The sequence below is a fragment of the Chaetodon auriga genome, chromosome 18 (genome assembly GCF_051107435.1).
Source record: "Chaetodon auriga isolate fChaAug3 chromosome 18, fChaAug3.hap1, whole genome shotgun sequence".
In the NCBI taxonomy this organism is placed as follows: domain Eukaryota; kingdom Metazoa; phylum Chordata; class Actinopteri; order Chaetodontiformes; family Chaetodontidae; genus Chaetodon; species Chaetodon auriga.
In genome coordinates, this window is record NC_135091.1 from 3,829,769 (window position 1) to 3,852,979 (window position 23,211).

At 42.7% G+C, this 23,211-nt stretch overlaps 1 protein-coding gene across 3 annotated transcripts in view; it reads left to right on the forward strand.

The window, feature by feature from the left end:
- Positions 1-680: 680 nt before the first annotated feature.
- vta1 (vesicle (multivesicular body) trafficking 1) overlaps positions 681-23,211 on the forward strand; it is a 47,732-nt gene continuing 25,201 nt past the window's right edge. For 2 of the 3 annotated variants that reach the window (XM_076756487.1, XM_076756488.1), the window contains exons 1-3: positions 682-875; positions 13,020-13,114; positions 17,126-17,253. In XM_076756487.1, coding sequence (XP_076612602.1) covers positions 785-875; positions 13,020-13,114; positions 17,126-17,253 — 314 coding nt within the window. In that variant the 5' untranslated portion in view covers positions 682-784. Of the gene's footprint in view, positions 876-13,019; positions 13,115-17,125; positions 17,254-23,211 lie in introns of all 3 variants that reach the window. The other variant, XM_076756489.1, reaches the window with a different exon arrangement.

Genomic DNA, 23,211 nt, shown 5'->3' on the forward strand with positions numbered 1-23,211 from the left:
ATCAAAATGCAATTACCATCTTCAGGTGAAGATGGGTTGTTAGGTTACTTTTTTTTTTTTTTTTTTGTCAAGATTGGCTTATCAAGTTTTTTTGTGAAGCTTAAGTGAAGTGAAGTGTAATTTCTAAATTAAAGAAATTCACAAAACAAAATCAGTGAATCAACAGTAGGGTTCTTCTGGTTCTTACTTTTATAACTGTCATAAATCTGTTTATTCTTCATAAACAGAGCAATATGCTGGTGTTGCACATAGTTATAGGAAAATAAACAAATAAAACCTACTATGTGTATATACTGCATTTAACATCTCTGATTTTGGTTTCGTATTCAGACAGCTATATATATATATGATGTGCTTAGAAAATGTCATCTTTATCCATCTTGTTGCCTTCAAAATTCACTATTAACTCATTATCTTCTATGTTAGATGGATTATTTGAGAATCTTTCTCCCGATTAAATGCTCAATATCATTCATATTTTTGTGTAAATACCATGAAAGAAAGACCGAATGGAAAAAAAAAACTTTTTTTAATCACAGAAGTCACAAGAATATTTAATATCCAGTCTAAATCTCCCCAAACATGTTTTTTGGATAAAGAAAACTTCACTGTCACGATCCAGGAGGGGCACCTGAACAGCGGATGACGTCATCTGTCCCGCGTGGGCGGCCGCTCCTATTGGATATACACGCGGAAGTGAGGGGAGCACTTGCTAACAACAACAGGGAACCTGCTCTCAGTCTCATTGTTGTGTTTTTGCCTCCTGGAGGCTTTTTAAGCAGACATGGCTTTACCACCCCAGCTCAAACCCATCCAGCACCACCTGCGGACCGCACAGGAACACGAAAAACGGGACCCGGTCGTGTCTTACTACTGTAAGTTTGTGTGCCTGCTAATGTTAGCCGTATCTACTGTTAGCATCCAAGCTTTGTTTACCTGAACCGACAGCTGAGAGTGGGTTAGCTTAGCCTCTAACTTCTGTCTAAACCGGGAGTTTATTCATGAACTGGTGACAGACAATGAGCGTTTCAAATCATTAACAAGCCGCTGAGCTGCAGGTTTGAATCAAAGTGCACTCTAACGTTAGCTAATCATAAGTTTGGCGGCGTTAGCTTCGATAGACCAAACTTCATTAGCCGGCTAACGTTTGCCTTGAGTCATGGCAACTGTAACGTTATACGTTTATCAGAATTTCCGAAACTGTTTCATTACCGAGGCAGACATCTGAGACTCTACATCGTGGTTTTGTAGGGCTTCACTTGCCCTTTTTTATCCAGCTGAATGGAGGAGAAGTCAGTTGGTAGTTTCAGCACCTTGTCAGCCAAATGTGTGGAAGTCCTCAAGTTAATCGCACTTGCTACCTGCCGCAGAGTTAGCGGACAGTCCCGACTTGTTGCTGAGGTAAACACCTCGTCCAGCTTGTTTCATGTTGGCACTGTGTGTTCGTTTCAGTGACAGACAGTCATGAGTCTCCACCGTCAGGCATGGCTGGCTCAGCTCGAAAGAATGGGCTCCACCCCACTGCCCCGCAAGATCATTTAACGCTGTTAAATGACGAGTCACTGACTGATGAGTTTGTCTGGCACACTGTGTCTTCTTGTAATTGCAACTTGTAAATCTGCTATTCTATTGCTGCTAGATGTGAATTTCTATTGTCTTTTGCTTAGTATTGTTTTTAAGTGCTGTTACGATCCCTTGCATGTATGAGATTCAGCACTGATACCAAAACATTCCTCACTTGAAGGAAAAAACAGGTTTTTCTGGAGAAATCAAGAGCAATCTGCTGCTGAAAATGGATTAATGTTTGTTCAAAACATCATAAAAATATAATACACTTTAAGGAAGTATAACATCTGTGAGAGATTGATCATAGGTGCCAAATATTAGAATTCTCATTGCTGAAGCCTGGTCTCAATATTGGCACTTGATATGTCGCTGGAGCCCCTGTGTGCTGAACAGAAATAGCATTTATCACTTACAGCTATATTACCTGGCACTAGTTATTTCTTTTAAATAAAATTTTAACGTTTGATCATAATGCTCAAGTGGAACATGTACAGGTTTAGATTTTTTATTAAAACGATATTTTTAGGTAAGCATAAGATAACGTTTTCTCATGTATCAAGTAGCCCAAATCTTGAAGCAGGGTAAGCTATCTGAGATGACTTTTGATTGATAATATAGAGCGCACAGGCTTTAATGCAGCAGGGGTCTGCGTCTGACCTAGTTGAGCTGTGACAGGGGGGAGCTGCTTGAGGCAAGATGCACATGAAGAGGTATGGAAAAGCATAAAAAAACAAAAACCTGTCAGATCAAAACCATGTGTCCAACATGCTGACAAAGATATGTGCGCGTTTCTTCTGACAGCTGAAGGAAAGCTTATCCAACTGGAAAAGAGAATTCTTTACTTGATAAGTGCGTGGCATTTTAATTTCCAGTTACAATGAGTCCGTTGTGCCATTTTACCAGGTGGCTTTTGGTGTTGTTGGGCAAGACCAGAAAACAGCTGGTGTAAACTTCTTACATCTTACCATAAAGTCAGCATTTGTTAGACAGGATCATCGTAGTTTATCAAGCTGCATGCTAATTCAGTAAGTGTGGCTCGTCCATGTATACCAGCCTGTACCAGGCACGGCTGACTAATCACCCACAAATTCCTACGATGCTCCATGTGACTAAAGCGAAACCGCGAAAGACAGATAAAGAGAGAGATATTTAAAATCTAGTGACAAGAAAGGTGTAAAAGAATTGATTAGATTAACATTAGAAATGACCCTTTTTTTCTTCTCTCTTAACCAAACTTTTATTTTCTTAAAATCAACTGTCATCTTGGAGCACTTGGCTTTAAACCGACAAAAAAGGGCAAGCTCTCAACAGTCTGCGTTACAGATATACACTCTTACTCCCAGCAAATACTGCTACTACTACTATCTTTTCATGAGAAATGTATAAATAAGAATGACACTGACAGCTTAATGCTTCAGCAGGATTACTACTTCCTGCCTTGAGCAGGGACACGTCACTCATAGTGCCTCTTTTCTCGTCACACCACTATGCTGCGACTTCATTTTACTTTAAAGTGAACTGACACCACAGAGTAGCACATTATGTGTGATGTTCCGTGCTTTTATGGACATTGCCAGTGCTTTTCGGTAGTAGCAATGTTGCTAACAGCAACAACAGCTGCTGCAGAGCTGCTCTCTTATACAGTTTCTCCTGCAGGGTCTCCTCTAAACTACTATCACCCCTGAACTCACTCCCATTCTGATGAAAGGCTTTGACAAACTGGTTCTCCAGCACATCAGAGACAACATCCTAGCCAGGCTGGAGCCTCACCGGTTACCAGCAGATTCAGATAATTAGTCTTCACACACCTCGAAAATAGTACCTACATCAGAACACTGTTTGGTGATTTCAGCTCAGCATTCAACACCATCTCCCCCATTAAAGTGACTGGCAAACTCAACACTCTGGGCCTCAGAACCACACTCTGCAGATGGATAGTCACGCCTCCTCCACTCTAGGACTGTCAAAATTGGCCAAAAATGATGTTCGATTAGTGCTGTTAAAAAAAAATCGCACATAGGTTCGAACCATTTGAATATCTAGTTTTGCACATTACGTCCATAATTGTGCAAACCAATACGTCGAGAGACATCAAGAGAAATCAATGAAAGTCGTGTTTGATGTGCGCAGAGTTTCCAGTTTGTGCCACTTGTGCTTTAAGATGTCCTGATTCTGCTAACTTAGTCCCGAGTTGATATGAGGAAACAGCTTTACTGTCTCTGCTTTGTATTTGGGGCGGGCAGCGTGATCCAACCCCGCAACGGTCACGTGATTCAGGCCTCAGGACTGCTTCCACGATCTCACCTGAGAGCGACAGTTGTTTGTGATAATGAACCTCTGCTGCATCTCTCTTGTTCTGTTGAACCTTAAAGCTTCCACTTTGAAATAATGTGAGTTTTACGGGTTGAGTCTTTTGTTTGTATGAAATTTCCAAATTAAAAAGAAAATAATCCAATGCGATGCAGCATGGTACCATATGTTTTTTTTTTAAGCCACTTTTAAATTGAATTTGCACAACATTTAGTCGTGATATTAAACATAGTTTGGCCATATTGCCTACCTATTGTACCCACTGAGCATCAGTGATATTGATGAAGTGAGGCACTTGCAGAGAGCCCAAAGGATACTAAAAACAATACCCTGCTGCAGCCTGCTCTCCGTGCTCCTCTTTTATTATCGATACAGCTGCCGTACCTTCAGACCACAGAGCGCCTTCTTTCCTCTGGCTGTGAGACTCCACAATTCATCTTCCCCACTCCAACATAAGTAACAGTTTATTTTTATGGCTTATTATTTATTCATTCATTTATACCATTTTGGTTTTGTGAGCAGCGTAAAAGAACAACAGCTTGCATTTATCAATAATATCAAATGACTTTGATTGGGACCAGGGCCAGAAAAACCTGATTGCGATATCCCAAATTATAACTGTATGGTCAGTTTCTGTCCATTAAAAGACAGGATGTTTTTGATGGCGTGTTACACGACACGTGACCGGGCAAACAGAATCCGATCTGAACAGTCTTGTAGTCAGATGATGAGGCTTTAGGTTGTTGTTATCGCTCTGGTCAGTTTGTGGTTGAATCTTCTTTGTTCTCTTATCCAGCCCACTCTGTCACGCCATTTCTGTCACTTTTCACTCTAAGTTTGTTCATCTTGACTTTACAGCGTTAATTAAAAACATTTAGTTCGAGGGCTGTAATTTCCAGAAGGCTCAGTATTACTGTCATGTATTTGTGGTCATTTTCTGAGTCTTTGATGTCCCTGGAAAGTTTCCTTCAGCCTTGCTGTGGAAACACAACCAATCAGAGACTCAGCATGGCTCATTACTGATCCCTGGTTGGCTGCAGATGACTGAGAGTGGAGGATGAGGGTGAAGGAGAGGCAGAGGGCCAGCTGGGAAGTGGATTTAGCCTGAGATGAGAGCGGTGATGATGAATGTGTGTGTTGGGGACATGCATGGAAACATCACTTTCTGTGTTGAATCAAGCCAAGCTGACTGTTTGTGTGCGTTAACTGTATTCTCCAAAAGATCGTCTTGTTTTCCCGTTTTTATTTACGCGTGAAATGAACAGACACAATGGAAATTTCCGAATTTATTTATTAAGCTGTGTTTAAAATGGCATGACAGCAAGCAGGCGTCCTCAAATCATTTCCTCAAGGTTAAAAGCAAGAGTGAGAGATGGTTTACCGGCTTCGAGGTTTTTGGTTGCTTCTGGAGTGGTTGCTGTAAATAAGGACGAATTCTTGGCAGCTCTTTAACCCTTCAGCCGTAATGTTTGAGGAGAGGAAATGACCTTCAAATTGATAGTTGGACACTCTCCAATTTCCGATTATATTTCCAGCCTCAGATAAAGTTTTAACAGGTTGGGGGTCATTTCTGCCCAAGACGCAGTCAACTCTGTGTAAAGTGAACAGGGTATCGCCAAACCCTGTATTTTAAGTTTTGTTTGTGTGTGTTTTAACAAGTACTGTTAGGTCATAAGGCTTGGGAGGGTCTTACTTGTTTTGCAATGAAATCTAATATTCAGCCCCTGCAATTTCATACTGTTCCCCGTTAATAATTAATGAAGTTGCTACTGCTGTGCCACATGTGGAAAAATGGCCATTCTTAATTTAGAGATGCTCATATGGTTCCTGCTGCTGTGTGATGGCCACAGATATTTAATAATACGTGTAAATAAACAGATTTTCTAAGTGATGTGAATTTAATCAATAAGATTTATTAATCCTGCACATAACAGACTGTGAAATTGTAGAGCAAAGTGAAAGCGGCTGCGAGGTGCTCAGTTTGTGGTATCAGCCGATAGTGCAGCATTAGGTCAGTTACATTTTGGCCGATCTGTTCAAATGTTTGCTTCTTGTCATGAAGGTATAGCTGAAAATAGAAAGTGAGCATTTGAGGCCGAAATGTCAGATGCTGTCATGTTTTGCACTGAATCCCCAGAGATCACCTGTCAGTCAAACAGCATGGCTGCTGCTGTAATGTCTTTTTCCTCAGATAGGGTACTTAGTGGATTAAGTAAGAGTCAGGGATCAGGGAGTTGGGCTGTTTTAATGGGAAAGTTTGTTTGATGTCCTGTGACAGAAGTGATTGACAGGGCTTCTAGGAAGGTGGAGAAGGTTGTATGGGAATTGATTTGGATTATTTCCAAGTCTTTTTACCCACAAAAAGCGTAATGACATGGTGTTTTTGTCCCGTGAAGACTTATTTTAGAGCGGTGGGAAGCTCTGCAGGGTGCAGGGTGGGTGTCTCCTGTTTGGCATGCAGCCACAGTGGTTGCTGTGTGCTGAAGTGGACCAGTGATCCAGCCAGACCACTGGAGGTCAGCAGCACCATGTGTCTGGGCCTCTGAGTCTAGCTGTAACTCTGTGTGTATAGTGTGTGTGTGTGTGTGTGTGTGTGTGTGTGTGTGTGTGTGTGTGTGTGTATGTGAGAGGCCATACATTACCATGAGGGCATGAAGCTTAACTTGCCCAACTGAGTCAGATTGTGTCTGTGAGTGTTGTGTGATGTATTAAAGTAAAAGTCTGGCAATATTCTGTATTTTTTGTAAGTATTTCTGTGGAATTCTAAGCCTTTATTACAGACAGTAGAGATGACGCAGTGAGCGCTCCAGATATATTTTTCTTCTTGACAACAAATCCCACGTACACACCCAAACCAGTACTCAATGTATCCACTACGAAGTGCTGTATTATATCAAAGCCTGATGTATCTTCTTCCTCTGAGCCGTAGAACTCCATTGTTGTCCAAAAACTGCTAAGAACACATGAATGAGCCCCACTGTTGCACTGGGTGAAGCGTTCCTTAATTACAATGAACACGCACAGTGTAGTTTATTTCGATTCAAACCCGCATACACCGTCCCGCTGCCCCAAATACTCACTATAGCACCATATGTGGATTAATCCGCCTCTGAAAATAGTCCCCCAAAATAGTCTAGTTTCTAGTTTATTATTGTTTGTTATGTAGACTTTAGGTGATAGACTTTTCCCAAAGAGAGTTAAGCTGAATGATGTGCTTCTTCATTTGTCATTAAGTGAGCAAACTTTTAATTTATTACTAATCTCTGCCAAGCGTTAGGCACAGTCCATTCAGTCTTCAAGGCTGAATCAGATTGAGCTTAAGTGCCTCTGTCCTTTTTGGACGTTTGATGTATTTTATCCATCATTCAGCCTCAGCCCTTCATCAGCAGGTCTATCTAAATTAGCCTGCTAATGCACGCCAATATTTTACATCACCTGCACCCCAGAACAGGCCGATCAATAACGGGTTGAGTCAAAGCCTTGATTTGTTTAGCTGTAATGAAGCGTCGTAATTCACCAGCGGCTCCCTGGCTTACTGTGTTTGGCTGAGTTTCAAACGCTGCTTCACGCAGATTGGATCATTGACATGATAAATGAGCTGGAGGTACCTTATCCCTGTCTCTGGGGGACAGACAGAGTTCTGCTTACTTTCATTTTACATATATGTGTGTACAAGTGTGCACAATGGCAATTTATTTAAAGTTGAAGTGGTTTCACTTAATTCGTTCAATGCCTTTTGAGCTCAGATGGCACCGTTTACCTGCACTGAGCTGGCTGCGAATAGTTGTCCTCTTAAAGTAATTTATAGTCACTGGAAATGAGAACCAAGTATTCTGATCATCAGCAGTTACTTGAAGAGCCCAATATTAAAAAATCATAAGGGGGCATTTTGAAAGATATTCAAGTGTTTCTTCCCTTCTGAAAGTAAATCTGATGGAAACCAGGAAAACCCACTCAGCTTTCTTTCCTTTTCCCATGAAGCAAGGACGGGGAAATTATTTTTTCTTCATAAAATCAATATTTGATTAAGTCGAGCCCTGTTGTAGAAGAGAGGCAGTGGTAGTGGTGTTGCTCAGGTTTTACTGTGCTCTTGGTAAACCAGCTGTGAGTTGGATGTTTTTGTTGTCTGTAGTCACCAGAACCAGTTTTTGAGCAGCCACTTGTTGTCACATGGAAGGTTGTCAGTATTTCTGCAGTGTTTTACTGATGTGGTATTTCGTCTCGACATGGTTTCTGAAGACACTAACAGTGGCATTCTGTTACAGCTTGTACGCAGGGTCTCTGACAGTGCCTTAACTCTGTAGCCCCCCCTCTTCGTTTCACACGGAGCATATTCTCCTCTCATAGAGGCGCACACAGCTATTCTCCATAATAACGTCCTTGTCATTTATGTGACAGACTGCTTTGGCCCAGTTTCAGATCGGTACAAATTCCTCACAACCAACGTCAAAATTGCGTCGAGGCTGTGGCGCTCTGCCAGCACACTTTATATTAGTGCTAGTTCTTCCCTGTAAAACAGATTTTTTTTTTTTATAGCGTCACACTGGATGACAGCTGTCACTTTGAGATTGATTTTCACCGTCGCTAAAACTCCTCCTTACAGAAGTGTTGAATCTTTCCTGAGCAGTAACACTGAGTGTGAGTCTGACCTGGATGCATGAAAACCTTTTTAAAACGGTTTAAATGACTACATGAAGCACAGCAACACTAATGAATCATTACTGCCTTCATTTTGAGAAATGAATATAATTACTGTAGATGATGATTGGTGAAAAGATTGACAGCTTCTGATCTCTGCACTAATACTGATGGTTGTTGAAGTCTCTGTGGAGACCATGTACATCCCAGGTTTTCCTGCTGCATTTGTGCAGTAATTGGTATTGATTGGGCTTGACATGCTCATGTGTGTATTGTGCAACCCAATGAAAACACTGTCGTAACAAATGAACTGTAAGAGGCTGCCAGTAAATGCTGAGGTTTGGCAGCTCTCAGCCCCATCCCAAAAACCTCTCTGGGACCAAGTAGTCCCAAGAATTAGAGAGCTAAAAGCCCCTTGAGCATGTTTCTGTTTGTGTTTCCATCTCTAGAACCACACAGATGAGACTGATAACGGAGAAATCAAAGGTATGCATTGAGACATGTTTTTCTTGAGAATGGATGTTGGATAGATGCATGTGTGCAAAAAGAGATTGAAATCCCCCAGAACAATGTTGAAAATAGCCATTAGTGAAATCTTAACATTCTCCAGCAAACAGACAAACACAGATGTTTGTTTGGTGTGCCGTGGCTGTCTGTTGCCATTGTTTGGAGATGTTTCATCAGATTCGATATGTTCAATTAGTGTTTGCCCGTGTTTGATGAAGTTTGGTCAGTTTGCCATGCTTTCAAACGGATCATTACCCCAACAGCATATAGGATACGTATTCATGCTTGTGCACGCCCAGTATTAGCGATGCCGTCACTGGACCAGCTGTGTATTTGTTGTCGTTACTGTGTTGAGTAAGGCGATTTTTAGCTGAAACGGCTTCATTTTGGGCCTTGGAAACAGAGGAACTGCTTGGTAGAGCTGTGGGAATAAAAAAAAAAAGAGCTGTATGATGTGACATCTCAGCGATTTTCCAACTGAAGAAGCCGGATGAAAGCAATCAAAGGAGATTATGAGAAGAAAAACTCTCGACTAATGGTGAATAGACTAGCTTAATGTTAGTTATGAGGTCATTTGTGAAGTCAACTGTTTGACCTGTTAAGTTTGTGCAACTGTTTGGATTTGTTGGATCACTGTGTCATAGTCAGTTATTTTTATTATTTACCATTAAAATGTCCCCTGTTGTTGGAGAATGTTCGACCGGTGTGCCATGGACTGAAATATTGAGGCAAAACCCTCTACAAAGTGCTTCACGTAACACCGTCAGTGTAGTTGTTAGCTCCTTCCTTACCGACATCAGTGCACACCTCACTGTCTGTCACTGTCTGAATGCTTTGGCAGCAACAGCAGCTGTCCATCTGAAACTTACTGTTTTAGAGACGTGAATGGTATACAATGGAATAGGAAGTAGCCAAACCACTGACACTCTAATTATGTGCATACCGGGCAGAAATGAGGTGAAGCAGAGTGGAAAGCACCATCAAAGACCCTATAATCTCAGCAAATAACAATCAGAGGTTATTATGGGCATTTCGACCACTTACAATTACTTGAGTCCTGTTTTCCTCTTGGACTGAAACAGTGGACCAATAGAAGCATTGCCTGCTTACCACAAGAGTTATGCCTAAAAAACAATCCCATCACATTTTGCAAGTAAAATGACCTGTTTCATAAGGGTCGGTGGGAAAAGTACCTTTTAAACCAGCTTACCAAAATAAACCAGGCTTATTTTAAGGAATTCTGTATGGTTTCAATAAGGTTGGTCTAAGTTACCATGGCTCATACCATGTATCCCTTCACATTCGCCTGGTCCTTGTCTGGCTAGTTTTCACTACCTGGCTGGATTCACAAGATCACACGAGATCACATGAACCGAGAATCCATCTTGCCAGACTCAAAGTTAGGTGCTTGTGGCTAAAACCATTGTGGTGCAGACCAATCAGCGTCCTATGAGGAGCGACAGTTGTGAGACTGTTCTTCATCACTTCTTACATCCTCTTGAACAAGCTGGAGGCCAGGATGTCCAGCTCCACCTTAATCAACCATAGGCTTATGGTTGATGAAGACCTGAACGTGATAAAGCTGCATGTTCACAGTGAAGACGAACACTCAGTGCCTTCCATGAGCAGCAGGGGGCTCTTGCATTGGGGGAACACGTGGTTGAGAAGGAGCAGGCCAGTCTTGGCTTGGCTGACGTTGTTCAGTTTCTGTGGCCTTACATCCTCTCTGCTGTCAAAGCCTTCTGTGTTACAGTTCATTGTCTGTGAACAGTCAAAGTGAATGTTGCGCTGTATGGCTGTAAAGCACAAAGGATTTCTTTGTCGCTTGACGGCTTGCTAACCGCCCGACTTGCTGACCGTTTGCTTCAGTGGTTCAGGACTTGCTGGCTGTTTTGTCTCTGTTCAGACTGGTTGACTGCCTCTGTGGCTTCCACACGAGTACATGCATACATGTGTGTCACGCTGGTGTTTTTTGGAAATACTGACTGGCACGGGGCTTGGCGGCTTGGCGGTGACATCCCATCATTCTGCCCCGAGAAGTGCGACATTGTTCTGTTGATGCTGTGCAGGACAGTCAGACTGCACTATGACTCAAACACTGAACATGAGGTGGAAACCGAGGGTTTGCCGCACACAGTGTGGAGGACAGCAACATGTGGATTCTCGTCTGGTAACACACTGTCACGTGACAAACGTGTAAAAGTGGCTGGAAATAAGTTTTAGTGCTTTGTTTTTTCTTTTCTTGCTGCACCAGATGGTTGAAGCTTACTGCATCAGTTCAGCAGTTTCAGTTACACCTTCAACCTCTGAAGAGTCAACAGAAAGCAACATTCTCAGTTTTATTTCTGCCATTTTGCATTTCATTAGGAAGAGAAAATGTGTAAGCAAGAGTCATTCATTTTTGGGTCTGATGCTGGCACAAATGTTAGGGATACATGATTCCTCACAGAGGCAACAAAAAGCTTTATTGTCCAAAATGGCATCAGTGCACTGAAACAGTAAACTTCACGGGGAATTTGTTAATTATGATGAGTTACTTTCTTTAATTCGATTGAAAATAAGACAAATTCATGTGAAAATGCACCGATTTGGCTCTGATGCTGCTGCCTCTCTCTGTCTGTAGTCTCTTCTCTGTAATCTCATATAGGCTCAATGCTCAGCCCACAGCACTTTCTGATTGGCCATATGTCACAAGTAATAGCCTATCAGCACTGAAGGCTTCTGTGTTGGGCAATGACCCTGGAGCCGCTCCGGTGAACGAGCAGAGCTGTGTGTCAGAGGGAAGATGGCAAATATTGGCAAAGTCGCAATGAAGATCACAACCTTATGATCCATTTCTGTGATGACAGGCTTGCCCGGTCGTAGCCTGCAGGATTTCACTCAAAAGAGGTGAAAGTGACAGCTTTTAAATCAATCACTCTTCCGCCAGAGTCCTTGAATAATGCACTTTGTTGCAGTGATGTACGGTTAACTATAATGACCTCCATCTGTTTCAAGTGAGCGCGTCTTCAGTGATGCCTCTGCAGGTATCAGTGGACTGAGACCACGAACTGAGGACAGTAACTCACATTTCAATACAAATTCAAGTTTAACTAGGTTTAATTTATAAAGCTTTGGGGAGATGTATTGTTTATTTGTTGGCACTTGTTTTAAAGATAAAATGTAAAAGTTCTCCTTTTCAGCATTTAAATAAACACATGCTTAAGTACTCAGAGCTTTGACTTAAGGAAAAGTAGCAATACCACAGTGTGAAAATACTCTGTTACAAAAAGTTACAAGAAGTGTATTTTGATGCTAATACTTATAGAATTTCCCATTTCAGAATAATATATATTCTTGGATTATAGTTATTTATGAATTAATGCTGTGATGTTGCAGCTGGTAAAGGTGGAGTTTCCTTTCACTTACTTCATGCCCTGCTTGTTAAAATACGTATAACGTGTGTGTATGTCTGCTTTCATTGGGTTTAATCTGCAGTAAGTCAGTCGTGTAATTTGTTTGTTTATCTGCCAAACTGCAGTCCATCTATTCAAACGAGTCAGTCAGTTAGTCAGTCAGTAAGACTAGCAGACAGTCAGATATCTCCTGCTGCTGCTCAGGTCGTCTCTCTGCAAGGTTTGAAGAGACATGAAGAGAAGAATCTGACTGCAGAACTAATTGACAGATGAGGGATTGTGGGAGTTGGAGTTCTGACGGAGAGTCTTCTCTGTGCGATCATGCCTGCGGTGGCTCAGGTGGAAATCTTTCTGGCCTTTTTCCTTCTGGTCCGGTGTGGGTTTGTATTTGATCCGTTGCAGAGGAGAGAGAAACATCCTCGGCTTGGCTGCTTTGCTGCTCTGCTGTGAAAAATTCATCAGGACTTTGTGTAATGAGTCTTCCATATGACTCGGCCAGACCTTTGAACAGGGCTGCAGAGGAATGGACTTTACTGAGCAGTAAAAAGATGTTTAATTCTGTCCACCTTTCATCTCTCCTCTCTCCTCTCTCCTGTCCTGCAGGTCGGCTGTATGCTATGCAGACAGGCATGAAGCTGGACAGTAAATCACCAGAGTGCCGAAAGTTCCTGGTCAAACTCATGGACCAGCTGGAGTCAGTAAGTTAGACCCACTTCACTGCTGTTTCTGCCTGCGTGGGGTCCCATGGTGCCTGGTAGGGGGGTGATAAGGAGAAGGTCCTCCATCACTGTGCTTGTCATTTTTATAACAGTGGTCATTTTCATGTCAAAGTAATGAAGAAACTTTTGTCAGGTCCATTTTGTGGGTGTTCGGATCACATCTTTTTGTTCAGTTCTCATTGAATTGCAGATGTTCAAATTCATTCCACATCGTCTATATCTTCAAGAAGTAATACTTTAAATGCTTCATGAAGAATGATGGCCTACAGTAGAGCTACATGCATCAGCTAACAGCCTTATTACTGTTATCAGGACAGTGGCTGAGCAGAGGTAAGGCTTTTTAAAATGGAAAACGCTGCTGGATGGCTGTCGTCACGAAGCCTGAGCCTTCGTTTGACACACATTTATGTGAAGAAGGCTGCTTGTCAACAGGGGCCAAACTAATTAGATTTTATGGAGTTGTTATGATGAGGAGGGAGGAGGTGAGATGAGATGAGAGGAGGTGAGGAGGCTCGTTGTCCCAGTGGGCGGTCAAGCAAATGAGCCTTTTACCGAGAGTTGAGCCGTGATGGAGCTGCAAAGAACATCTCGAAGTAGAGAGGAAACGTGTCAGACAGTGCTGCACCTCCATGTGATCAGACCCAACGTTAGTCAGTCACACAGTGGTCAGAGAGCAGTTAAGTGGAGTGAAACGAGGAGGTGAATGGGAGCAGGTGGGGGTTTTTATGGAGGGGAGGACACATGAGGGGGAGGAGAAAAGTTGTGCAGATGGGAAGTCCTGCAGCGATGCTGGGCTGACTTTATTGATCGCTCAGCGCCAATTAAAGTAAGCAGGAGACGAGGATGAAAATATGCAAACACACACACACACACACACACACACACACACACACCGAGCTGCACCCTTGAGCAGGTTTTACAGAGGCTCCAGGGATCTTCATTACTGTCACACACTCAGGATGTCTCTCGCAGCAGGACTCACATCTGCTGCTTTGATGTGTGTGGTTTGTTAGCTGTTACTCGTGCAGGAGGTGGTTTAAGTGTCGTTCTGTTGGTGCACTCTTAAGCCCACAAATAGATATTTTTCATCACAATCAATGTTAACTTGCAGCTTACAGGTTACTGTTGTTATTTATTAATGTAGTCTGCTCATACTAGAGCATTTCTGCAGGCCTTAAAAGGTTTGGGATAGTTTTAGCAGTTTTGCTAAATCTTTCTTATACTCAGTTTCCAGTTTAATAGGTACACCTATGCAGTCTACTACATCAGCCCTGCAGTGAGTCCTTCCTTCATGAAGGCTTTTGGAGGTGTTGAAACAATTTAATGGCTATTTTGGATGCTGGATGCTTGCATTGACCAGTAAACTGAGAGTTTCACCTGCACCAGTTGCTACTGAAGCGTGGTGGACTTGTTTCCATACCACCATGACCCTGGATGCTGTGTTGTCAAAAGTTTCTGGTGGAAAATTGGTCCAAGAAAAAGGGGGTGAATCTAGAACAGCAAACTAGCTGCTTCACCCAGGTTATGGATACCAGTGCCCCTGGCTGACGCCTGAATAAGGAACTTGGAGACGAGTTTTCGGGTGGCCAGGCTTGTGCTTTTTTATTTTGTCTTTGCTGTCGTCCATCATCAGAACTTTTTCCCTCTCAATCAGACACAAAATGGATTAGTTTAAAAAAGGTTCTGTACTTGGAATCCAGTTTTCTTTGTGGTTACAGTTCAGTATCCAGCTGTCCACGCACAGTAAAAGCTTCTCAGGTTGCTGTTGACAGCACAGATCCAGCAGCAGTCCGCTACACGTGGAGAAACATGATTATTTATTTAGGACGTTTTTTCAGCGGGAACACATTTTGCTGTAAAACATTTTGTCCTCTGACAGGTTTTTTTAGTGCAGCTCTCTGAATCATGGGGATACCCTGAGGTTTTTTTGTATGCTTCACTTCTTTATGAACTGTTGCTGGTAGTTGTGACTCATTTCTACAGACTGAGCGAGTCAAGACACAAACCACAGCAGCTTTTCTTCTCCCCCTCTCTCCCTCTTTCCCCTATGACCTGGATCGTACATACAATACATGCTGGACTCATTAATTCTATTTTCCACCGTCATCACCAGCTCAGCTCTCCGAGGCTTTACTCTCACTGGGACGGTGGAAAATCACTTGTTTAAAAATCCGTTTAAACACGGTGGATGGTGGGAAGTCACCAGCAGCTACCAGTCAGACACTGCTAAATTTAGAGGTTTGCCTGCTGCAGCAGTTACAAAGCTTAATCTGTTAATGGCTTCTTAATGAATTTGTGACATTGTGATTGAGATATTTGATGGAAATTCAATGTCTTCATAGAATATGTGGGAGAATTACAGTGTGAGATATGCATTTGCAATAACAAGCACTGTTTCCCCACAAAGTCCTAACTACATAAGAAACAATCACAGTTACAGTTTGGTGATGTTATGTAGTTTAGATAACAGTCAAACCTCGGCGGATTCAGCTTGATCGGGAATGTTTTGGGTGCGTTTATCGTTGCTTATCACATTGTGATAGAAGTATTGACAAATGTTACACAGACATCACCTTTTTGCAACGGTAAGCAAGGCACAAATCACGTGAAATGGTACGATTCTGATGGAAACACACTGATTCACGTGACATTTTTTGCAGGTTCTACATTTTAAAGAAGGTGCTAAAATCCTTAGAATTCACTGAAAGTTGTGAACAGTTGAATGGAAACCTGAGAGTGAGAACGAGCCTCAGAGACAGTGTTCAGTGGAGTGAGTTTCCTTTGATCCCACATTCTTTATATTCCCTGACCGGTTGTCCTGCCTTCATTCTGCACTCAGCCCAGTGGTTTTACATTCACACACACACACACACACTCACACACACACACTCACACACACACACACACACTCACACACACACACAGATTGATTAAGCCTCTGAACAGTGTATCTATTCAGGCCGGTCAGGTCCACCTGCTGGAGGGCTCCAGCGTGTTTGCTTTAGTGGTTTTATAAGAAACCTGAAGCTCGGCTGTGTGCTGTAATGGAGAGAGAGAGAGAAACAGAAAGGGAGAGATTGTGGTGCTTTATGGAGAAGATTCATTACAGGTGGAGAAAATGCATGCAAAGAGAAGACAGATGGAGTGAGTTGGAGGCACACTCGATGGTGCCCACAGAGGCGTGGGCGTGTTCGCCTGAGATAAAATGTTTGGATATGACTGATAAATGTCCTGAGGAGACGAGAGAAGACGTCTCACTCTGATGTTGTTGGAACTTCAAAGACACTCAGTCCCTTCACGATTGTACAGTGGTGTTAGAGAGTGGAGGGTCTTCCTCCACATGTGATCTTTGGCTGAGTGCAGACACACAAACAGCCAAGTTTAATGTTGGCCAAGTTACTGTAAGTGACAGCTGATGATACCTGCCGCCACCTTTGATCGCCCTTTTAACTGATGAAAGTGATGGACAGCAACAGCTAAACATGAGAAGCTAAATGTTCAATCTCACATTCATTTACTCCTTTGGCATCTTTCACAGAAGATCTTCCACTAGACAGAGAGCAACTTTTAAAGATGGTATTTGCAGAGGATGTCTGCTTGACTGTCGTGTGTCAAGCCCTGATTCCAACTGCTTAGTCTCTCTGCTGTTTATTGTTGAAGCGACGGCAGCGATGTGAATGAAGCTGTGGGAGAGAGCTGTATTCCTGCTGTGTGTGTGAGAAATGTGTGTGAAATGTGTGTGAATGTGTGTGACAGATTGTGACACAGATGTTCCTTTGTGTTCACTCTCTAATCCTGCTGATGTCTAACCATTTGATTCATTTCAGTTCTTATAGTTTTCCCCTCAGTGCAGTTTTCTGCGTATTTGACCTTTCACAATAAAAGTCTGAGCCAATTACAGCCTCTGTAGGAGACCCCATAATGTTTTGCCTTGTAGTCGTCTTTTCCAGTGAATTAAAGCCTAATTGATTGTGTGCCTGTCTTTTCCAGATGAAGAAGGAGCTGGCTGACAACGACTCCATCACTCAGGAGGTAGTCGGTAACGCCCACATCGAAAACTACGCCTTAAAGATGTTCCTCTACGCTGACAACGAGGATCGAGCAGGACGATTCCACAAGTAAGGAACACATCTGCGGTTTGATGTAATCAGCTCTGTGTGTGGTGTCGTACAGGAACATATGGTTGGTTTGTGCTTGTGAAGCAGAAGCTTCATCTCAGTGTCCACCTCCAGACCAGCTGCTCAGTGTTTTCTTCCTCTGAACGCCGTCGAGCGCTTTTCAGCATCAATGCAGCTTTCAAATTAAAACATGAAAAACACTTCCTCTTTCCTCCTTGTTTCCTCTCCGGATCTTTTCTCGTCTCCTTTCCTTGCCGCTTCTTTTCTTACTTCGTCCTGTCTCCTCTCATTTCTTCTCATCTCTTGTCCTTTTCCCCTCGTTTCCTCTCCTCCCCTGTCCTCTCATCTTTCCTCCTTCCTCTATCTCCTAACCTCTCTCCTTTCATTTCTTCCTCTCATCATCCTTGCTCCTCTCCTCTCCTTGTCTCCTCTCCTTTCATTTGTTAATTTGGCATTTCTCCTCCCTACCATCTAACCTTTCTGTATTCTGTGCTGTATGTATATGTTGGTATGTAGCTCTGTTTTAGGGTCAGAGTTCTGTACATTTTTAGCGCAGCAAGGAAAAGACAAAAATGTAGAAAATCACATTTTTGTCATCAAAATGCGACATTCAGCAGTGGCTCATTATCCCTAATTCTCATAGTTGAGGCACACATACTGTCAATAAGAAAAAATAAAGACCAAGGATTAAGAACACCAATGTGAGTAATGTAATGTGAGACTCTGACCTGTTGATAATAACTGAACATGTTCTCGTGCGTGTGAAGGCACGGTGAAGCAGAGCTCATGCACTGCGACCACACTCTTAAAGCCTGTATTCTTTAGACTGTGTGTGGTCACATATCCACAGAGAGAAACGCTCCCATAGCATGAATCATGGCTTTGGTGTGAATCTGCAGTGAGAGGCTGCCTGAATGCTGCGGGCAGAGGGACTCGCCTTCCAATCTGTTTTCGCCTTGTTCCGCAAATCGACACATTTGGGTTATTCTCTCGTAAATTCCTCGTTTGAAGTGTTTCCACAGACAATCCTGACTTCAGTTGAACAATGTCGGCACACAGTGTAACACTAATCGTCCATTTTTGCTTCTTACCGGGAAACCGTAATGCTTCTATACACCGGAGCAGCCGTAGTATGAGCTTGACTGACTGCAGTAAGCCGACTGGCATTCTGCAGCTGGTACACAACAACTGGTGCGCTGCTAAAACGCTCCAGGTAGAACTCGCGCTCTAAAACTTTTGTTCCACAAGCGCGATTACGTGGACGTACATAGAGTATTCTGACAGTACTGGTTTGCGTCACGGGGTGTACCGAATGGAGGAATTTGCATTCTGAACGTCGTGTACTCGACGGTTCGGGACGAGTGCATGTACTGTTACACCCGTTAGTATTTTATTATGAGAGCCAGACTTATGAATGTATGCACACAGTCACAGTTTGTCACTACAAGACTTTCTCTTTCAAGTCCTTTCAACCTGTTAGCAACAGGCATGTGAAGCCTCTGACTTCGTGTGAAGGTGACCACGTGTGTTTTTGTGTGTGTGATAGTCACTGTGTCTGTTTGTGAGCACACGTTTGCCAGTATTTCCACATGTTTATCACATCTTGTGTGTAGTTTGCATGTGTGTGTGTGTGTGCAGAGAGCAGACATCCTGCCTCGTCCTTAGTCTCTGTAAGTCTATAGAGGCTTCATTTCAGCAGTATTTCAGTTTATTTTGTTTAAAATAACCATTAAGGTGACCTTTCCCTAACCTTAACCAACCAGACTCCATTTACAGAAACAGTAATTTTACCATCATGCAATGCACCAAAACCTTCTCGGTTCGTCTCACACTGCTCCAACAATCACCACCAACTCTAGTTTGGTTGAAATACACACCTAATACCCCGAATTACGACAGCATTGCGAGAAGCAGCAGGGAAAACAGCACATTATGACTGGAGAGATTTAAGTATGTCGTACTTCAACAGATTTTCCCCGAAAAAACATGTTAATAACCGGATAACGGGAACGCTAGTTGTGTGACTCCTGTCCGTCATGCAGTGCATTAAACGCAGCAGCTCAGGCAAAGACTGTCGCGGTAGCACTACTATTTTGTGTGTGTTTTTTTTTTAACAATTCAAATTCAGAATATTCCTTGATGCCCTAATGTGTTCATGTTTATATAAGACTGTCCTCATAAGAACAATGGCAGCAGATCACAAAATAGAACTCACTTGTACTAATGTACAACGAGACTCCACAGAGCACCTTTACTCTTAACGGACTGCTCGGTACCAGTTTCTTCTCCCACATTTTCCCAGACGGTGGAGGGAATTGAAACGTGCTTCTCTAATCTCTTGAGTCCAGTAAATTTTTGTGTTTAGATAACCCAGAATCGCATATTCGTCTCAGAGGGTTTTATGGTCTGTACAGCCCGTCCCAGACATATCCAGGGCAGCAGGTCACTTCTCCTTCCATGGAAGTCGAACATCAGGCTTCATGCTCAAAGATGGTGCTTAAGTAGGTCAGGAAAGCACCTCAGCCAGCCTGTTGACCTACTGTCTGTGTGTGTGTGTGCTTTTGTGTTAGTATTTGATTACTAAATGTGTGTGATAGGATTGTTCTCCTATGGATTGGGTGTGGTTGAAATCTTAACTCTACACTTTGGAAAGACCAAAAAGAGAACTTTAAGCTTTAAAGTGCTAATAATTTTCTCCATTATCAGCAGTTCCACTTCAGCAGAAATGACGCTATTCTAAATGGCTTTATAAAGAAGGGCGAGGAGAAACAAGGCGGATTGGGAAAGGTAAAAAAAAAAGAGATACAAGTGGCCAAGCAGTCCCACTTTCTGCTCTTTGAAAATTGAACTATTAGCCAGATGTGGTTTTTGGTGTGTAGGAGGGGTAGGTGATGTAACGTAAACTCTATGTCAGTTTTTGTACGTACGTGAAACGTAAAAGGAATACTCCACTCAAAACAAGGGAACATATGTGAAGAAAGAAAAATGAATGAAAAAACAGATGTGTTTATTGGCTCCCAATAATAAACATGGAAGGAGTAGCCTGCCCCATAATGTAAAATAATTAGTAAATGTCATGTGATTCGCTCTCAGAGTTTGACAAGGAGTAGGACTGGGCATGTCAGCAGCAGGTATTTGGCAGAAAACCCAAAGTGCATCATGGGAGTACAATGGTTGGTGTACCATGGGGCACGACTGGCAAGTACATTTACATATGGCAGCAGCAGACACACACACAGACACGGCACACGGCCGAGGCGACCTTCCTCTAACAGCAAAGCCAGCTGAGCTTGCGTTGCAGTATGAAGTGTGGACATAGCTTTAGGTCCGGCTGTGCAAGACTACACAGAAAGCATCGTGTTTCCCCGCCCTAGGTCACATAACAGTCATCAGACCAGATGTTGTGTTGTGGTCCACAGCTGCCAAGAAGGTCCTCATCATAGAACTTAGCATCCCCTGGGAGGAAGGGATACCAGAAGCACATGAGTTCAAGCGACTCAAATACTCAAAGCTGACAGCAGTGTGCAACGAGCCGGGCTGGACCACGACCATCCAGCCGGTGGACGTTGGATACAGGGGCAGTCCAGCTTCTCTATGCAGCTGATTCGATCAGGGCAAGCCGACAGAGGGCCATCAAAGAACGAGCCTGAGGTTTCTGGGAGTCAGCACCTCAGCAGGGGCAGCTGCAGGGTTTTGGCGGAGAGACGTCCTCTTGCTGTGGCGTCTTAATGTTCTTTTAGAACACTTTCTAGGAATTTATTCAACACCATCACTCAGGAACAGAGGGCAGATTATGACCATATTTCACATTTGGTCATATCTTGAGTTGGTGACTCTAATCTTCAGCGTCCACCTTGAATCTGTTCTGATTGTTTAGATCGTCTGTGCTGCTGGTTGAAGATGTGTGTGAAGCGTTTCACTGCTTTCTGTATGTGAGATATGACTCACACTAGAACACTGAGTTGATTCAGCCTTTTAGTGTGATGATTGGAGTGTTTGTAATCATTAATAAATCCCTCAGAGCTCTCTGACAGATTGTCTCAATCATTATATTTAAAGCCCCAGACCCATAAAAACCAGGTTTGAGTAACTTCATTCAGCTGAGGTGAATGAAAGGATTGTTTCACCGGATGATTCATGATTATGATTTCTAAATTTTCCTTCCCAGTTCATCCTGTTCTTTCCACTTATCATCTGGAATATGACATGCAGAGTCTGAATAAGTGCTTTTCCTTGAATAAGTCCTCATAGGAGAGAGTATTTTATGTCTTTTATATGGTAACACTGCATCCTCTCAGAGGAAGGGATCCCTCCCCACCGTGTTGCTCTTCCTGATGTTTCTGCTTTTCTTTTTCTTTAGCAGGAGGAGTTCCTTACTTAAGTTGAGGGGGAGGGATGCAGGGTGTCACAGGGCGTTTGGCCACATTTTTAAAAACATTTTTGGCCTTTGAATACAGGAAATGTATGAATGAATTTTACAACTTGTTTCACATTTTCAAAATTGTTAAAACGAGCTCTAGAAAAGTAGAGGAATGAGAAAGACAAAAACACTGACCAGTTCAAAGCCGGGCAGCTGCGTGTGGATTAAGCCTTATTGTTGCCAACTAATTTTAGAATCTGAGCTGAGCAGCTCCATATTCTGATGTCCTGCATGTCCAAAGATTTGATACAAACTGCACCAAGGTTGTTTTACAGGAGTAGTATTTTATTGTTGTGACTGAAACCTGCAGTGAAATAAAACTGAACTTGGCTGCAGACCAGACAGTCAACATGCTTTAGGATTTGGTTGTTTTGTTTGAATAAGCTTTATTGGAATCGTCTGCACAAACCAACCAGACTTTCTGTGCTTTCATTCACTTCGATCGGCACAGCGAGAGCGTGAAAGTTGCAGCTTCTGAAAAACATTTCTGTCCTTTTTAAAGGGAAATCGAGGATTTAAGATCAAAACAACTGTAGTCCTGTTTTAAGATTCTGATACTTTCCCTTTCACAAGCTCTACAAATGACACATTAAACCCTCTTTGGAGATAAACAGGGAACCACAACAGGAAAGTGCGTTTCCCTCCCTGTCAGTAAGTGTGACAAGCGTGTGGCAGGTTGTGGACGATGAATGGATGCAGCCAACAGGTTCTCTGGACTTGTTTGCCGTGTAAATAACCGCTCAGAGGCTTTCTGTTTCCAGCAGGTATATTAAGCAGGAGTGGGCAGTATTTCTGTTCCACTGAAGGGGAACACAAACAGCCTGCGGTTTTATGAGAAGCAGCGGTCTGAGCTAACAGGACACGGCGGTGTGTTATGTCACCTCTGGACACACACATAAACTAAAGCACAGGTACAAATACAGTAAACACACAGATAGAAACAGGTACACACACAAATATACATGTAGGCACACATACGCAGGCGTGTGCTTATACATACACCTAAACGTGTATTAGTACACACGTCCACTTTCATGTCACACACACGTGTTGAGCTGAATGTTTATGGGAAACTTTAGTGGAATCAGAAACTTCCTCCAACATGCTGAGGCCACTGTTCAGTAGCTCTCACGCTGCGCTACAAGGAACCCATTCATGTTCCTCACCTTAGCTGCGTGTGTGTCTGTGTGTGTGTGTGTGCGCTTCTGTGTGTGACATGATGGGAAATGGCCTCTAACTGAGTGTCGGTAAATCTGGGCTGTGGCTGCTTCAGTTTGTTTACTTTAAACCAAGGAAATCTGAGACACCGTAACTCCAATATTTAAACAGACGTATCGCTTTCTTAACATGTATGCATGCAGCTGTTGTTATTATGGGCTGTTACAGGATAGGGCAGGGAAATGAATCATTTTAATAATGGTTTTTGATTTAATAATAAGCTTTCATTTACTGTGTTAATATCCAGTTTTTCTCTTCTGATACCAATACCTCAGATACGCTGTGGTATCAAATCTATATACCACAGTATTATAGTATCA